Source organism: Mercenaria mercenaria, chromosome 15, assembly GCF_021730395.1.
Source record: "Mercenaria mercenaria strain notata chromosome 15, MADL_Memer_1, whole genome shotgun sequence".
NCBI lineage: Eukaryota > Metazoa > Mollusca > Bivalvia > Venerida > Veneridae > Mercenaria > Mercenaria mercenaria.
The window spans coordinates 26,512,010-26,527,740 of NC_069375.1; the positions used below are offsets into that span (position 1 = coordinate 26,512,010).

At 35.4% G+C, this 15,731-nt stretch overlaps 1 protein-coding gene across 2 annotated transcripts in view; it reads left to right on the forward strand.

Annotated features, from left to right (window-relative positions):
- Positions 1-15,731, forward strand: part of LOC123549396 (uncharacterized) — a 51,510-nt gene that overhangs the window by 14,419 nt on the left and 21,360 nt on the right. For both annotated transcript variants that reach the window (XM_045337444.2, XM_053524839.1), the window contains 14 exons: positions 115-243; positions 448-576; positions 1,150-1,290; positions 3,668-3,868; positions 4,557-4,808; positions 5,945-6,152; positions 6,780-6,916; positions 7,660-7,818; positions 8,049-8,162; positions 9,821-9,949; positions 12,017-12,139; positions 12,981-13,097; positions 14,108-14,359; positions 15,063-15,191. In XM_045337444.2, coding sequence (XP_045193379.2) covers positions 115-243; positions 448-576; positions 1,150-1,290; positions 3,668-3,868; positions 4,557-4,808; positions 5,945-6,152; positions 6,780-6,916; positions 7,660-7,818; positions 8,049-8,162; positions 9,821-9,949; positions 12,017-12,139; positions 12,981-13,097; positions 14,108-14,359; positions 15,063-15,191 — 2,220 coding nt within the window. The remainder of the gene's footprint in view (positions 1-114; positions 244-447; positions 577-1,149; positions 1,291-3,667; positions 3,869-4,556; positions 4,809-5,944; positions 6,153-6,779; positions 6,917-7,659; positions 7,819-8,048; positions 8,163-9,820; positions 9,950-12,016; positions 12,140-12,980; positions 13,098-14,107; positions 14,360-15,062; positions 15,192-15,731) is intronic.

Sequence of the window (15,731 nt, forward strand, 5' to 3'; positions counted from 1 at the left end):
ATTTCAGAATAAATGAATGAAACAGCAGGCGAATTGCAATGAAACACACAGTAAACACTTTACATGGAAAAAAGAAACAGAATGTCACTAGTAAGGTGTCCTGTTATGTTTCAGGTTTCATGTATGGAGATCCACATATAAGAACCCTGGATGGTCTAGAGTTTACATTCAATGGACACGGGGAGTACACATTGCTGCAGATAACAAACAGTATCAGTGGCGATGTTGTATTTGTAATGCAAGGTATAAAGCACATTGTCTTCACTACTAATAAATAAAAATATTTAATCAATATTCAAAATTACTTTATAGATGTAAATATTAAATATTATTTAGTCAGTGTCCAAACACTAAACAATCTTCAAAAGTGATGAATGGTGTAAGTGTATACATGTGTTTAGTGGCATTTTGGTTAGACATGAAGAATCAAAATTCTTTGATTGACAGGTCGGACTGAGCGTGTAAACTCTACGAGAACAAATGAAATGATAAATGCGACGGTGTTTACGGCTTTCACAGCAGAAGATAAAATAAATGGTGGATACTTTCATGTGGAAGAAAATATTGCAAAAGATGGTAATTATGTTTTTCAGTGGTATTTATTTAATTATAAAACTGAAATTACGGGGTCGTAAAATATTCTGGTTTTGTCAAAAAGAATATATGAATTAGTTGACATCAGAAATTAAAGATTCTGCACCAGTACTAACCTGTTCTATGCAAGTAACTGCCAACTTCTTGGACAAATGAATTCAGACACAATGTATTCCATCAAATTGTCACAAAGAACAATATTATGCCTCACCTGGGACTTGAAGTATCGTCCCTACAATTCATAGATCTTTCTACTGTGCTAAGAGGTCAGGTGTATTTGTCCAGAGAAACTGTTGTTTTTTTGTTTTACCTATAGCTCACAAACTTTACAGGATAACTGCCTGTAATGGTTAGATTTAGGGTTAAGAAGGTCAAAGGTCAAGGTCAAAGTGACATTTAATCTAAAAACTTAATAAGCTACAGCAATTATTGTAGATTCCAAATATATTGACAGACTAGGAGCAGATTTGTTTTCCAAACGGCACTTTTAAATATAAAATTTGAATAAATTATTATATAAATGATATTATTTTTAATGATTTTTTCTTCTTGCAGGCTTTATACTGTATAGTTACATCTGGTCAGAGGCAGTAGACCACACTCTTGATTTCCTGGGAGATGTTTCTACAATTGTTCATAAAGATGTCATTATTCGCAAAATCTCCAACACACGTATGGATGTTGTCTTCTCAAATGGTAAGATTTCCCCGTCTTTTAAGAAAAGCCGTTGTAGAATGTAGAACAAATCCACTGACACTCCCACTCACCCCCAGGTGAAGTAGACAAACCCCTGTGTGATTTGTATATAGGTCATACATGTGATAAGTTCAGAATCCCAAAACTGGAGGTTTGCCATTTTTCAGCTGGAGTTGGGGTCTCAAAACTGGAGGTTTTTTATCGACATAAATTAAGCGCGCGGACACATAACTTTGAGACAAAATACAACATTTTTGGCCATAAAATAATGTATATAAGTCTACACCAGAAGAAACAATCCTCATAACTCTTGATTAAAATTTTGACAGAGTTATGCCACTCTTTAACTTCATTTTTTTTTTTTTGTTAAAGTTTTATATAATGTCTAATATCTCTGTTACATTCAAAGCTATTGACTATTATGCCCCTTTTACTGGCAAAGCTTTAATTGCCCCTTTTACTGGCAAAGCTTTAATTCAGAGTCAATCACTGAGAAAAGTCGAGCATGCTATCTTACAGAAGCTCTCTCTTGTTCTAACTTTAAACTTCCTTAACAGATTAAATTTGTAGAAATAAGTCTCAATTTAGGTCTGAAATGGTGGTGAACGTGCATTAACATTATTCTACTCGAGGACTTAAAAAAAAAACGAAGTTCTAAATTGGTCTGAACACAACTCATAAATTATGTAAATTCCTTACCCCACCCACTTTCGTATAAAAATACTGATGATTTTGACATGAAAAATAGAAAACAGAAATGCATCAACATGTATTTACCCTTACCAAAATAATGTAGATTGATGTTATCAAATAAATGAGTGTGTGTTTTCATCCAATTTTCAATGAAATATGTCCGATTTAGTAGCAAATTAATTTGGTAAACATTGGAAGAAAATGGCGTAACTCCATAAGGGGAAATAACACTCCTGTTCTAAAAATAGTAATGGGTTGGTTTTTCCAACAATTATTTATGTGATTTTATTACCGAGCAAAATTTTTCTTTGAATAATCAAAATACATTTCAGTTGGGAATTATTTCTTATAGCTGGGAGTTTTTTGCTTCAAATTGGTAAAAAATGGAGCTTAATTGGCATTGAGAATGGGCAGATATTCGGCCCCGTGAGACAGGTGGAAAATGCCCTGCTTGTCTAATCCCTTATCAAAACAAACAATTAATAATTCACCTGTGAAAAACAACTCTTTCCTCCAGCTACATGTGTGTCAAACATGTATAATACACAACAGTCGGTGACACTTTGATTTACTGTGCAAACATGTTTGGCACTCCTCGGTAATTATCAACCCAGTCATAATACTGTTGTTTTTTTTTGTTTTTTTTTTGAAAAGCGGGAGAAATATGGTTTTGGTCGGGAGACGGGAGGCAAGGTGAAAAAATCGGGATTTTGACCCTCCCGCGCGGGAGATCACATGTATGATATAGGTAGACATTATCCTTTAAATTGATTGAGTAAATTATGCTAAATTTCAAACAACTTAAAGAACATGTCTCGCAATTTATGTAAGATTTTTCAAATTTTAGTGTTACAGTCAATATGTACTCTACTGATTGATAATGGTAAATAGAAAGTAAAAAAGAATTAAGTAAGTTTTAGGCTATATTTATTTTCATATCTAAACATTTAGTGACATGAAGTCTGCGTAGTACCAGGTATTTAGAAAAGATCTCAGAAATGGTAGTTATGCAATTGAAAAATGGTATTTACTTGCAATTAATATCATACTCATAAAATGTCAGCTTATATGATATTCATTTATGAACATATTTATCTAAATCGCACTACTGTCAGTTTACGAAATAATATAAGTTCATGTAAACTTTAAAGAGAAACATAAACTTCATTCATATCATAGTAATGTTTCAGTTAAAAGGGAATATTTATTATGTCCATCGATATAGAAATGAGTGAGGAGATGGTGGATGAGGATGATGGAATGTTTGGGATTTTGTCATTTATCTGCCTAGTCGGTGTTTAGTAGATAAAGATATTCCAGCATATGTCTTACATATGAATTAGTTTAGACCTGAGCCAGGTGTTGAATTAATTGATACCTTGACAATTGGACAAGATGCATTTGTTTGGGGTCAGCTCTGGGTAAACATTTTAGCTTATTAAGATAAGCAGTAGCAATATTTCGTGTCTGATGAAATTGAAAAAAAAAATTGTATTTAAGAATTTTTTTGGACTGGTCTCAGAAGCAGCCTCGTTACTGGTCGATTTCAAATTGGTTTGTTCAGCAACAATAACATTAGACCCAGGTGACACCTACAGTCTTTCTCCTAAATATGACAGCTAGAGTCACTGATCTATACTGTATTGGGTGTTGTTTATTAATGAAATAATGACCATTGTTTCAGGTATCACAGTTAATGTGGATATATCTCTGGAGTTATTAGATGCATCACTAACTATCCCACAACATTTTCGTGTAAACCATACTAGTGCAGGTCTCTTTGGAAATGATGACGGCAATCCAACCAATGACTTTGGCTTTCAGAATGGAACAATACTACCATCAAACATAACGGAAAGAGAGATTTTTGCTTATGCAGAAACATGTAAGTTATTTTTTATAGCCCAAAGAGATGTATTATATTATGAAGCCATTGTCCATCTGTCTGTTCATCCGTCGGTTAGCAATTTCGTGTCCGCTATGTAACTCTTGAATTGCTTGACGAATTTTAAGGAAACTTGGCACAAATGTTCACCACATTGAGACGACATGCAGAGTGCATGTTTCAGATGGCTCGCTTCAAGGTCAAGGTCACACTTAGGGGTCAAAGGTCATACCTTCGGGCGTATATTGCTCTGCGTTTTATTATATTTTGAAGTAATTTTTATAAGCCTTTCTTGAAAGTTATGGCTCTGGTCAAAATTGCAAAAAGTTGACAGCACTAGCTCAATAATAACATGGTGAATCATTTTCAGACACTTTGTTAAGTTTTTGCCTTCATGTTTTTGGTGTTGGATTATATCAGTGAGGATCATAATCATATCTGTTTACATTTCAAGGATTATATACTGAAGACTGTCATATATCAGATATGGAAAGAGCGTTGACATTGATCGTATCGGGCCTCAGTGTCTAGGCCCAGTTTAGGATGCTCGTTTTATCAGAATGATCAGCTGGCTTCTCAAGGTCCTCAAACAAACTGTTACACCTCGTTGATTTAATGACAGAATTAATATAATAATATTCTTCAAACAGTTTACAAGAATAGCAGTATAGCTTTGGTCTTTTTGCAGGGAGAACTACACCAGCAACAAGTCGGTTCCAGTATCGAGTTGGGTACCAGCATGCAGACTACCAGTTCCCAGATTTCCAACCCCTTTTCCTTGAGGACTATAATGGTACCCAGCTTACTGATGCAGAAAAGCTGTGTGGCTCTGGAAACAACATTGCCTGTGTTTTTGACTACCTGGCAACACTAAATGAGGCGATTGCCAACCAGACAAAAAAGGCAACAGACGATGCAGAGGTCGTTTCCATGGAAGCCAGTATGCTTAATTTTAACTTATCTATTTTGATAATAGAATAGATGCCTCATAAGCCAAATTGCTGAGATGGCTAACTTAGAACCACTAGTGCTTCTCTGCTGCGGATTTAAACCCCTGCATATCAGTTAGAATTCTTTCATGTGTGGAAGTTATCCAGTTGGTTTACAGAAGGTCAGTGGTTCTATCCAAATGAAGTTCCTGAAATAATGTATGAAGGTGCACTTTTATTTGGATTGTAGAATTTGTTTTATGTTAGCAAGCCATCCATCTGGTTTATGGAAGATCATTCATTTTACCTAGTAGCTTACCCGTGTCTAAAAAAATGCCAGGAATATATACTTTACTATTATAAGCTTGAAAAAAGTCACCATATGATGGTATGACTCCATATCTAACAAGAACCTTTGAATAACATCCACATTTTCTCTTACCCAAGCATGGTCTTTTGACACAGGTTTAACTGGAGTTGTAAAACAGAAGCTTGTCTCAACAGCAAGCATATGTAGCTTTCGGCTTCATTCAAAATTACAGGTTAACTTTACTTATTTATTTACATACTAACTTGATCCTCTTTGCCCAAACCAAGTATAGGACCTTTACAACAGATTTGCTTCTATTACTGTTATGTGCAGCTCTCTTGGCTTCACCCCATGACATATTAATCAGCCTTAGCTTTACATCAGGGTTTTGACCAATGTTGTGATGGATTGTCCTCGCTTCCACTTGCCTTGAGGATTTCAGTCCAGGGCTGATGAAATTTGTGGGAGGTCTTCTAAGAATATGGCTGATCTCTCTCCATTTTCTTTACTTTCTGCTAAAGTTTGTTGTGTTTTATCAGGTCCTTCTACACAGATACAGCAATTTGATTTGTCTATGAAATCATTTATTTTGTGAAATATAGCCAAACTTGTAAATTTAATTTACTATTTAAGACATTTCAGTAATTTTATCTTGTTGAAAACTTTACAGCTGGAGGTATACCTGTCTCTTTAAGATGTGACAGAATTCTGCAGTAAGCATACATCCTGTATAACAATAGGACACTATACAGTTTGTAAAATGCATGTATAGTCATGGTAGTATAAAATTAACATGCTTTTTATACTACATTGATACATTTTTTTTTTGTCTTTCAGAAAATTCTGCTCCTACTGTAAGATTTGTAAACAGCAAAATTAATGTCATTGTTGGGGATACAGTTTTGATAGAAGTGAAAGTAGAAGACCAAGACTTTGAAAATGTTACTCTGTATTTTAATGGACCGGAAGCAATAACAGAGACAGGAAATAATTTCACATTTACATATTCATGGACTGTTGAAAATACACAACCAGTCAATATAAGGTAAAATTAGATTAGTATTATATACTTTTATTACACCTTCATTGTGAGATATATAGTAACTGCACCAAGTGTCAGTCTGTCCGTCTGTCTGAAGCACTGTATGACCCAGCTATTAGGATTTGATGGTTTGCAGTGACTTTAAACATTAATCTTGATAAGGTGTGGCATGCACAAATTGGGTCTGAACATCTATATCAAGGTCACATGCACTGGGACAGATTACAGGAACACTGGTTCATGTAACTGCCAGGGGTTATTTAACTGAAGTACTTGTTAAAACCAAAACAAACAAAAAACAACATATTGTGTGCTTTTTAGCTCTTTTATAGTCACCACCAGTAATCTGTAAGAGTGACCCCTCTAGCAGACTGTTGCTTTCTTGTATAATAGTTTGGTATATCAGTTATAATGAACAGATCTGAAGAAATATAAAAAAAAATTTAAGATTAATGCAAAGGGAGGTAACAAGCCATCTTGCAAGTATTTTAATATACCATGCTGTTGGCATCATGTGCTGGTGAATTTATTCATAGACAGATAAAAGCGTTTACAGAACAGTTAACATCTTTTTGCAGTTTTTGTAGGAGAGCATTTTCTGTAAATTGATATTCCTTCTTTTTATTATAGTGTTTATGCACGGGATAGTCTGGTATCGTCGTCACTGTTGAGGCTACAAGTGTCTATATGCAGCGGTTGCAACGGAAATGGGGACTGTGTGTTTGGTAATCCAATAGCTACTTGTAGCTGCCGAATTGGATGGGAAGGTAATATAGTATGATTGTTGTGCCATTTCTCATTGAGTATTTTTTTTTGATGGGTGCACTTTGGTAGGTCAGGCTGTCAAGCAAATATGACTGTGGTGACCTGTAAAGTATTGGACACATCACAGCCATGGCCCTGGCAGTTATAAGTAAAACTGCTTTTGCCCTACTCATTCTGCCCCACCATTACAAGCTTGGAGTCAACCTTGCCATGGAACAGGGTTAGTGGAGTTGAGCTCTTCAGTGAGGAAGGTATGCAAATTAACAACCTACTCAATCCTAGAGCACCCATCCAAAAGTACTATGAAAATCATTAAATTCAGGATTTTTGCCAAAAAGGCTATTTCATGAGGTTTACAGATTCGTGGATTCCAACATTTGAATATCAGATGAATGGAAAGATTGTTAGCTTCTTTAGACTTCATTTTGTGTAATGACAAAACCATAAAATCCACAAAAATTAGTCCCCCATGAAAATTAGTTACAAATGTATTGCAAATTAAGCATTTAGTGCTTATGGTCAGAGGCCATTAATTTTATTTGCATATCACTTCAACCTACAGGCTTGGAATATACTGGTCTTACAGTTGGTTCCAAAAAGTGAAAATTAATCCACAGTATGTCCTTTCTTCACAATAGTAGCTAGTATAGTACATTTTGACAAAATGTGCCTCACTTCATGTGTATTGGACAAAATGTTGTACTCTAAATTTCTACAATACGACATACACTAGCTGTCATTTCAGGTGATAACTGTGATGTTGATATAGATGATTGTGAAACTAAACCTTGTGCTGGTAATGCTCTTTGTACTGACTACAAACCAGAAGAACATCAACGACTTGGTATTGGTTACGACTGCCAGTGTGCTGCAGGATACACAAAAGTTGGTGGAAAATGCATTGGTATGATATGATTTTAGGATTTGTATGCCATGTCTTCAACTTTGTATTGTGTAATTTGGCTATAAATGCAATGGGTGTTTTATAAATCGAAAGTTGTGGGTTATTTGATGACTATATAAGTTATGAAATTCAAATAAATTAAATACCTATCAAATCACGGCAGGTTACAATCACCTAGTGCCTCCTTCTACAGTTTTAGAGGGATTTGATACCTTGTACTATAATTTCAGATGTGGATGAGTGTTTACAGGACTCACCATGTGATCAGATATGCACAAATACTGAAGGATCTTACATGTGCTCATGTTATACAGGCTATAGCAGGATCCCAGGGACATGCCAAGGTATATCTTGATAATGTAATCAGAATAATGCTACTTGAAGTGGCCATCCATTTTACCATTAAGAAAGCTAAGATAAGATAAGATTTATTTTGAGTCGGCAAGACATTTACAAATAACATAAGCTCTGAAGAGCTTTTTTAACAGACTATATAACAAGTGTATGTTAACAAAAGTAAATAAGCTACAAGTAAGAAGGATAATTTACAACATAAAATCTATGAGAAACATGCTGTTCCTACCAAATTTTGTTTAAAACTGCTTAAAAAAGGTGAAATTAGTTACAAGTTGACCAAAAATATGGGACAAAGGTGCCATAGTTAAGAAATATCTTAAAAAATCAGAATATCACTCAAGTCAGATTTGAAAGTGACCTGATTAGCATCTTTTTCATAGGGTAAATTAATAATCATTAAAATGAACATGATTGAATAACATAGGAATATAGATTTGTATTATGGTTAAAAATTAACTTTGTTTAATTAAGAATTTACATACAGACATGACATATAAGCTCTATCATTAGATTTTCCAATAGACAGGCAGGGTTGCAAGCAACAAGGTACTTCACATTAAAGTTAATAGGTACACAGACCTGTTATTTTGGTTCTATCAAAGGGATGTAATTACAATAAACACAAAATGAATACAACATGAACTAAAGCAGAAATACAACATTTGAGAAACAAACACAAGTAGGTCTCAATTACATACAAAACAAACATTTAGCTACAGCAAATTTAGGAAGACAAAAATCACACTACACACATCTACAATAGACACAATAGCAGTAAGCAGACTACAAAGGCAAAATGAAACTCAGTGCTTGAAAAAAATGTATATAAAGCGGCAGAACTAAAAGACAAAAATAAAAGGAACAAAAGCAATCTTAAGCTTGAGAATACATTTAGCCACCCAAGCATGCACTTGACTTTATGCTGTGTCTGTGTTATGAAACCCCCCTAGAGCAGGAGGTACATTTACATACTGTGCCATTCCATGACTGAATAAGGGTTTTAAACTGGCTAAAATTAGCACATGATCTAAAATCATCTGGGAGAGAGTTCCACAACACAGGAGCAGCATATCTTAGGAGTGCTTACCATAAGTTGTAGAGTTAACTCTAGGTACCTGTAAAATATTAGAATATCTAAAGTTAATGGAAGAATTTCTTTTTACAACTAAATCAGAGAGAACCACAGGGGCAAGACCATTTAAGATTTCGAATGTTTCAATAGCCATAGTATGCAGAGAGCTGTATTTTTTTTACACAGAGTATGTAAATTAATAAAGTTGTAAATATACTTGTTTCCCTAATGATCCATTGGCAGACCTTTGATCTATCATGATACTGGCCCCTTGCCTGTGGCATCTGAACAATAAAACTAACCTCAGATCTAATAGCAGGTCCGTATGAAAACCCATGTTTATCAAGTATTCACTTTTACCATACTAAATTTCAAAAATGAACTGGTCCATCATTCAGTTGGGCAGTACCACTTATTATTCAAAGGGTGTTCACTGAAAATTTACTGACTAATTAGTGAACAGTGCAGACCATGATCAGCCTGCGTATCTGGTCTGCACTGGTCGCAGAGGCAAAATCACTTGCTACCAGCAGGCTAAAGCTTAACATCCTGATTTTATTTTGTCCTTAACAGACAACAATGAATGTGTGCTGGGAACCAGTCAGTGTGAACATATTTGTGAAAACACCCCTGGCAACTACAGCTGTTCCTGTCGCAGTAACTACACACTGGAGAGTGATGGTGTATCTTGTAAAATTGAGGGTAAGCCTTTACACTTATACCTTTTAGTACAGGTATGACTTTGAATTATTGCTATATTAAAGAGGAACCTATTAAACGTTTTATCTGAAGAGGCCACAGAGACTGGTTGGTTAAGGTTGCTAATTTAAAATCCGTGCTCCTCACTGGTTTGGGTTTGAGACCCCGCTCAAGGTGAGGAATTCCACAGGTGTAGAAGCAATTTAGCAGGCCTTCTAAAGGTCATTGGTTCTACCCAGATGCCTGCATTTGCTTAAAACTTTGCCTTGATGGAACCTAGGGTCTTCTTCCACCCTCACAGTTGGAAAAGTGTCTTTATAATCTAAGTTGTGTCGGTGTGACTGCAAACCCCGCGAAAAGGAAAAGCAAAATGTTTTGGCTCACTGGGACACCAATACCAAAGTGCAAGTATGTACAGTATTTTTGTGCCCCCCCATGAGTGGTGGGGGGCATATAGATTTGCTCTTGCCTGTGCGTCTGTGCGTCCGTCTAGCTCAAAAAGTATTTGATATAAATTGATGAAACCTTGCGTGAGTCTTTATCATGATATGAACTTGTGCACCTCCTATTTTTCGTCTGGCTCCTCTCCCTATTTTTAGAGTTATGGCCCCTGAAATAGTCAAAAATGCACATTTTCACCTTGTGACACGTCTAGCTGAAAAAGTATTTGATTAAATGGATGAAAACTTACATGAGTCTTTATCATGATATGAACTTGCACACCTCTTATTTATTTGCTGGCTTCTCCCCCCAATTTTTAAAGGTATGGCCCCTGAAATAGTAAAAAAATGCAAATTTACACCTAATTATGTGCCTAACTCAAAATGTATTTAATGTAAATTCATGAAACCTTGCTTGAGTCTTTATCATAATGTGACCTTGCACACTTGGCATTCTTCTTGAGAATCTTAGTGTTTATTACAGAGTTATGGCCCTTGAAATAGCCAAAATAGTGGATTTTTTGTTTGTGATGCTCATAGTTCAAAAAGTATATGGTACTGGTTGCCAACCCAGATTCGGACAATTCTACAACCTTTTCATTTGTCATATTTTAATTTTTAATTCAAGATTCATGAAATGATACCTGAATCAAGTTCAGTTCTTCGGTGTCGCTAAACACAAATTTGTTTGTATATAAAAATAAACTGAACACGTCACTGAGGCCCGAAAGAGGGTACGTAAATTTAACGTTTTCAGCGTATTGCAGGACCCAGAAATCGGAGAGTAGGAAAATACTAATTATCATCACTTCTGTTTGGCAGAATCACGTTTAGGTCGGTTTTAATGATAAAAAGACATTTTAAGTATTGTTAATCTTGTTTACATTCAACTGTAAATGTTTCATGCTGCTGAGAGTTTGAAAAATCCAGCTGGCCTACATACGACACAAAATTTAATTTGGTTTAAACGCGTTTAACTCGTGGTATTAATGGGAAAACATTGATACTTGTTTTATAACACGCAATTTTCTCGTCGGCATTTAGCAGATTGTAGACGAGTTCCCCTTGAATAATGTTGGGGCATCAAAACATGTATACGCATGCGCACTGAAAGCACATGCAGCTTCCCCCTGTGAGAGTTGTCACAACATTTCGTGAACAAATTTTTGAAAGTTTAACTTACTGATTTGCAATTATTGCAGATGATGTTGCACCAAAATGCAAACGTCTATGTACTTGTCAAGAAATGATAAAAAATTACGCCAAAATAAGCGTTTACGCGACTGTTCGATTTTCTGGGTCGTCCGAAATTCTGGGTCGCCAACCAGTATAGAATAATGAATCCTTTTCATAATTTTTTTTTTTGAGGCTATACCCAATTAAGAATGCAAACATTTGAATTATTTCCCCTTATTTGTGACAAATGTACCAGTGGGGGACACACCCTGTGTCCTACAGACACATTCTAGTTATGCCAGAATTAGTATGTCAAAAATATGAAATTGAAAGCATGAATATATGTAATTATGTTAGTTATGAATAGTAAAAGAGAAAAAAGCCACTTTTATTAAAATATTTACATAAACACAATTACTTAAATGTTATGAGAACTTGACTTGGGTACTTTCAGAGACGTTTAAACAGCTTTGTACACAGAAAGGATGTGAAGACTGTACTGGAGATGTTGAGGGAGGGGTCAGTTGTTTCTGTAAAATGGGTTACACACTTGCAGCTGATGGGCGGACATGTGAAGGTAAGTGACTAAAGTTGAAGCAAACTTAAGGCAAGAGAGAACCTGTTAGATTGATCACTGTATAGAACTTTTTTATTTGATCTGTATTAACATTAGAAGAATGTTGAAAAATAGTATCATAACAAAAAAAGTTCTAGGCAAATGATGATTCAAAATTTTCGAAGTACATCACTCTCGACAACATACATGCTTATGTTTTATAGCTTACATAAAAAATTCTGCATCTTTTATGAATTGCAAGATATCAGGAATTTTGAAAACATGATAACAGATACTAGGTAAAAGAGTAAATCTTGTGCTGTGTACAGATTAAAGTTTGTGTACTAACACTGAAAGACAAATATTTAATGAACATGTTACTGTTGTAATATGAAATTTGATTTTGGGAAATCTTTACATTGTGCCAGGTTCACTTAGTCAATATTACAGTAGTTAAAGAACGTTTAAAAGAATTCTATGTGTTATATAAATTAAAACAAAATTCTGTCTGTTTTACACAAAAGTATTTACTTTCAGATCAGTTCATTTTGTGGATGTAGCATTTGGTGGTTTTGCCCATTGAGATACAAACTTATAGGTTTCCACATGTCTAGATAAAAGTACAAATTTATGCTTGTTTGTAGGGATGTACTGTTATGAATTTAGGCAACCGTGAAATCTGTGGAAGTTAGTCACCCACAAATATTAATGATTTCACAGTATATATGACTAATACAGTTGACAGAATTTGTACATACTGTATTTTACAGACTCCAGAGATGTAAGTTCAATATGAAATTACTTTGTGAATTTGTAGAAATCTAAAGGCCTTCCTCTTTGAAGTAATTCATAATATTTACAGATGTGGATGAGTGTGAATCACCGAGCTGTTCCCAGAACTGCACAAACACTGTAGGATCATACAAGTGTAGCTGCTTTGATGGATACAAACTCTCAGATGACAGGCACAGTTGTATACGTAAGATTCAAAACTTGTAAATATGAGGTTATAGAGACTGAGTTCGGAAACCAGTCTGAAAATTAGAACACCTGATTGGTTGTTTTGAAGCATTATTTTAAAATTGACCAATGACAGGGCTGCATTTTGATTTTGAGACTGGTCTACAATTTTCTATTTCCTACCTTTGAATTTTTATCATTGCTTAAGGGGATAAATCAAAAGTGTTTGAAGTTAAACTGTTGAATATCGATAAAGAAATAATATTAGTATCAATCAACAGATCTGGTTTTTAATGAAATCCTGTGTCACCCTGACCATTGTTCCTAACGATCACTAATGAGCATCTAGGTTCTTGCTAATAAGAGATAGTGCCAGCGGTAAACAGGGTCTAGTTTTAATGTCACAAGATGCACCAAGATTTCACTCTGTGTTCTAATAAGAGTTTCTGTCCTGTTTTAGCTTGAGTATTCGAAAATAGAAAAGCTATTGTACTTACCCATTTGCCGGCAACCTCATCCCAATTTGGTGAAGTTTTTGTATCTTAGCTGGTATATCAGTAACCAGTAGTGGAAATGGACACTTTGTCACCTTATTTCCACAATGCCATAACTAGCTTTTTGGTAAGTTTTGGGAAATGATGTTTAAAGATTTACTTTACACTACCTACAACCTTGTTGAAGTAAAATTTTGCTTGTTTATGTTAGTTCTACAAGGCCACAAATTCACCATCACACAGAGGCCATAGAGACATACCTAATGACATTAAAATCTCAATTTTGCCAAAAATGGACTTACAGCATTCTTTAAATAAGGCGACAACTTGTTCTCTGAGACGGTCTGGCATGCACTGCCCAGGTGCCATAACTTTAGTTTTCTTTTTCACTAAGTTATGCCCCTTTTCTGGCTTTTTGAATTTACAAATTTTACTTTCATAGGTGCAAGGCTTTTAAATAGTTGAGCGTTACTGTCCTCTAACAAGTCTTGTAGTTCTTGTCTAATAGATTTATAATATTAATGATATTCTACAGCATGTGAAGATGGAAAGTGGGGACTAGACTGTGGTAACACATGTAACTGTGTTCAAGCTGTGTACTGTGACAAGTCGTTCGGCTGTGTGTGCCAGACGGGCTGGACAGGGACCCTCTGTGACGTGGACATAGATGAATGTCAGGCTGAGATAGATCCATGTAGTGTACTCCATGATTGCAAAAATACCCAGGGATCATATGTTTGTAATTGTAAAGAAGGGTACTTGGAAAATGCAAGAAAATCCTGTGAAAGTAAGTCTTGTTTGTTTACTACATCCAGGCCTTCAGATTAAGCCAAAACAGAACAATCATAGAAGTAAACGTTTTGAAGTTTGAATGTTGATGACTATGACCAATGTGACAAGGTTGATTATATTTCTACAGAATTCATAACATTTAAGAGCAATTCTCTGTATAAATACCAAAAACATTTGATAATGATAAATTGTTTTAACCCTTTTATTGCATGACACAATTGATTTTACTTTTGCAACCAGTGTAGATCATGATCAGCATGCACATCCATGCAGTCTGATTAAGATCTACACTGTTCCCCATTCACTCAGTTCCTTTTTGATAAGCACCCATTTTAATAGGTAATGGTACTGTCCAAATTGAAAGATGGACAAGTTCATTATAGAATGCTTAAGTTATTTTATGTAACAAATGTATGTCTGTGTCATGAGATGTTACCTTGCCAGTGGAATGTTTGACCATGACTCTCAGATACTGAAACTGTTAAGCCTTACCCTGCTAAATTTCTATAATGAAGTTTCAGTTTGGACAGTACCATTATATGTTACAAGGGGTATATACAAAAAAGATATTGACTGAATGGCGAACAGTGCAGATCACGATCAGACCTCACGGATGTGCAGCCTGATCATGATCTGTACTGGCCGCAAAGGCAGACTAAATTGTGTCCAGCTTGATAATGGTTAAGCCCTTTTTTCAGATATTGATGAGTGTTTGGTAGGGGGAAATAATGATTGCGATGCAGAAACACAAGTGTGTGTAGATTTGTCTCCCTCTTTTACCTGTAAGTGTGCCCAGGGATACAGCGACACTGGATCTGGCTGTAAAGGTTGGTACTTTTCATCTTGGGTAACATGGATGTTTGTATGTAGAGAGTCTAGCTAGCCAGACCAAAGGGTGAGCTCTGTAGCTGGGGCACAAGACTTTGAATCAAGAGGTGTCTAGTCTGATCTCAAACATGGTAGTTGTTCTGTGTAATGATTTATCAGAAGACAGTACTAATCTTGTAAAACTAATTCATGTGGGGAAGCAGAAAACAAATCAGCACTGATGAAGCATCAAGGAGGCCTGGTTAGGCTGACAAATGGTAAAAAAAATATAACAAACAGAATATGCTTTAAATATCTATTGTAATTAGTCTCATGATAATATTTCTGTTTGTTTCTTGTTTGGTGCAAGGATGTATGAAAGGGTCTTTTCAGCTCCTACCTAAGATGTGGTATATGGCTGAATAGAAATTACAATTTGACTGCAATCTCCACAACATATTTATGCAGACATGAGATTTGGTTTGGGCTGCTGGCATTGTTAGCTTTATACATTGACTGTCACAGTGATAGATGTAGGATATTACCTGTGTGTCTGTCTG